Raw genomic sequence first — 3,387 nt, forward strand, 5'->3', positions numbered from 1 at the left:
TTTACATTTATTAAGCCGGAGAGCAAATTTACTTTTGTGCGACAGTCATTTTGTCATAAATGGTCTCGACAGTGGAAAGTTTCCGCTACATGTCTTATGTAACCTCTATATGTATTATGATACATACAGTATGTAATTTCTACAATGGAATCTTAATTTTACCAATCAACTTGCAGGGATGCATTTGTGGTATCCATTGGTAACTGTCTCACGAGCTTCTTTGCTGGTTTTGTGATCTTCGGTATCATTGGCTTCATGGCTCACGAACTAGGCTTGCCTGTAGAAAAGGTTGCTGTGCAGGGTAAGTGACTTTTAAGAGTTACACAACCTTCCTCAGTCTTCAGCAGGGTTAGCATATCCTGCAGATAACTAGGTGCTGGCATCTTCCATAAACAGATCTCAGTCCATAGTGGACTTCTTTTTTTTCAACGTATCAGAGTCGCTAAACCGAAATGGTTTTCCGTGACGGCATGAGGCTCCATTCAAAGGGTGTACAGCAGAGGAAGACGATAAAAATGATGCCATCTTCGTCTGTTTTACCCACTTGAGTGAAAATGCCAAATCCGTTATGGTTGTATTGCTTGTGTTCAAAGATTCATTATGGAGATACCAACATCGTGAGACTGACTGCTGCATGATTTGACTTTGAAGGTATCTTAATGTCTAGATCGTAATCCATTTTTAGCAGTTTTGATAATTCAAAAGAAATGCTAAGCACTCAGTCTCTCACTGTCTGCAAGGAACCTTGGTTCATATGTCTTTCATAAAAAGAAAGTGCTCCTCAAGTAGTCAAAAACACATTGCAGTGTTACACTTCTTCACGGTCATGCTTTCAGAAATGATTCTAAAAATTCTAAAGCACATTATATAAACCTTTGTGCTGACATGTGAACCACCACTCTCACTCACGGCCTCCATATTTTATAAGTGGTACAGTAAGTCATTGGTTTAGACTTTCATCAACATCATTACTCTTGCTTTCACTACATCAGATTTACAATAAAATAATCATACCAAAGTCAAGTAACATTTAAATCATTACCAGATAGTTTTCATTTAATGCAATGATATATATCAAACACTTTGTACAGTCACAATTTGAATGATTTAATCTTTCATTCTGATCTCATTGCCAGAATCCAGAGGATATATACATAATGAAATCTTAATGTTTTCTAAGTAGCTTTGGTCTATGTTCCCACTGCACATGCTAAACACAAATAATGGAGTGGATGGGTATGTATAGGTTTTTCCAGATCCGTGTTATTTGGTTCAAGTCTCCAGTGAATCGCCTCTTGCAATGTGAGTTGGTAGTCTATTGTTGTTATATCTAGAATTTACAGGTCCTAATGCTGCGAGGTATAGTAAAGGTAAGTTTCCAATACATGGTTTAGAAAGTTATAGGTGCTGTATTTGGCAATTTGAGAGACAAGTCCAAATATGATGCACGGTAAGTGTATTTGGAACAGAATGAACACAGATTCAGAATCACAAGAATGCAGCCTCCAGTATACTCTGACACACTTCATATAATTATTCTTTATTTCTTGGTGCGTATTTTGTGTATTTTTTATTGCACGCTTAGCACTGATTGCTGAAGTAAGTACCACTGTTATAATGTACATTTAAGCATTCAGCAGAATGAAAATTATTATATGTAAATCCTCGTCATCTGCGTTATTCCTAAGCCCTCTGGAAAAAATGAAAATTTCCAGTCCCTAGATCCATTTATATATAAGTCGCTTCATCGATATGCCAATCGTATGGCGTGGCAAGTGCCTTTGAGGCCGTCACTTCACCGTCACTAGTAGGGTAGCATTTCTCCGCAACAAGATCTGATGTGGAGTCGTTTTATGCACGTTCTAGGAGCGGGCCTGGCGTTCGTGGCTTACCCCGAGGCCGTGGCCCGCCTACCTCTGTCGCCGGTGTGGTCCATCTTGTTCTTCGCCATGTTGCTGACTCTGGGTCTTGGCACGCAGTTTACTATCCTAACCACCATCATCACCACCATTACTGATGACTTCCCAGCCCTGCGCGGCAAGAACTTCAAGTGAGTCAACCCACCATCACCTCAGCGGCAACTTACCATCCCAACCATGTATTTATTAACAGTATTGTGGGATGAACTCACTTGTGGTATGTTACTTTATGTGTGACTAACCCTTCATTCATGGCAGGGTGTCAATCAGCCTCTGGAGCACCTGGCTAGAAGGCCATTTCCTCATTTTAATCAATGATCACCATTTCTCTCCCCTGCACAAGCATCAAGTATGCAACAACTGCAGGAGACCAGAAATGTTAGCACGGATATTACTATGTCATTAAATATTTATGATTGCTTGTAAAGGCAGTGGTTACCACTATTCCACTGGAGTGATATGCCTCAGCCTGGCTCTGGTAGCCAGTTGTCCTTACCGATGGCTTTTTCACACTCCAATGGCTAAGTAGTAAACACTGCTGATGCTTATTCAGACCATTAATCATGACATTCTACTCAAGGAAAATAAACGATTGTTCTCATCCCTCTTGATGGAGAGTGTCCACTGAACACAGAGCTGTACCAAACTGTTCTGTCATACCAAAGGATTGTATGGAATTACTGTATTGCCTTTTATTAATTTCTAAATATCACCTGTCATAAACATTCTAAGTCACAAATATCTTCTGTGTACCAAATATTTCTTGTAACTCCTGAGTTGTGTGTGGATATGGATCATCGAGTAATATTTCCACAAGCATGACCAGAAATAATCCCTCACCTTAAATCACAGGTGGGCCCTCCTGTGTTCCTGCATCGTGATGTTTGCTGTAGGGCTCTCCATGGCCACTAAAGGAGGCATGTACGTTCTTCAAATGATGGATTCATATTCGTCCACCTTCTCTGCACTCATGGTCGGGATGGCTGAGGTAAATGCATATTTTATTTTATCTTTTTTATGTAGACTATGGCAACTTTTTTATGAATACTTTGTAAGTTGGTCTTGATTTCGATGCACTATAACATCACAAGAATCAATTATAAATTCAAACATAAGAATCAGTTATGAACAGAGATTGTTAACTGTAATCTTTTTTTGTGCTTTTTGAATATGTTTCACATACTTTTAATCCTTTCCAGAAGTGCTAAACTTTATAATAATATATATCGCATATTTGATTTATTTGAATTTTCACTCGAGAAGGACACGGAAAATGCAAACTCTACTTGTGTCTAACAGGTGATGGTTGTGACGTGGGTGTATGGCATAGACAACTTCCTGAATGATATCAAGACAATGTTGGGGAAATACCCATACCCCATGTTCTTCTGGAAGTATGTGTGGAAGTTTGGAATGCCTTTGGTTGTGCTGGTAAGTATAATTCTTTCTCTCTCTGTCCGTCCATCCG

The 3,387-nt window shown here is 39.3% G+C and overlaps 1 protein-coding gene across 3 annotated transcripts in view; it reads left to right on the forward strand.

The window, feature by feature from the left end:
• LOC119589235 (sodium- and chloride-dependent glycine transporter 1-like) overlaps positions 1–3,387 on the forward strand; it is a 63,016-nt gene that overhangs the window by 55,345 nt on the left and 4,284 nt on the right. For all 3 annotated transcript variants that reach the window (XM_037937839.1, XM_037937840.1, XM_037937838.1), the window contains exons 9-12: positions 177–301; positions 1,867–2,050; positions 2,772–2,907; positions 3,219–3,350. In XM_037937839.1, coding sequence (XP_037793767.1) covers positions 177–301; positions 1,867–2,050; positions 2,772–2,907; positions 3,219–3,350 — 577 coding nt within the window. The remainder of the gene's footprint in view (positions 1–176; positions 302–1,866; positions 2,051–2,771; positions 2,908–3,218; positions 3,351–3,387) is intronic.

Source organism: Penaeus monodon, chromosome 25 (assembly GCF_015228065.2).
Source record: "Penaeus monodon isolate SGIC_2016 chromosome 25, NSTDA_Pmon_1, whole genome shotgun sequence".
NCBI lineage: Eukaryota > Metazoa > Arthropoda > Malacostraca > Decapoda > Penaeidae > Penaeus > Penaeus monodon.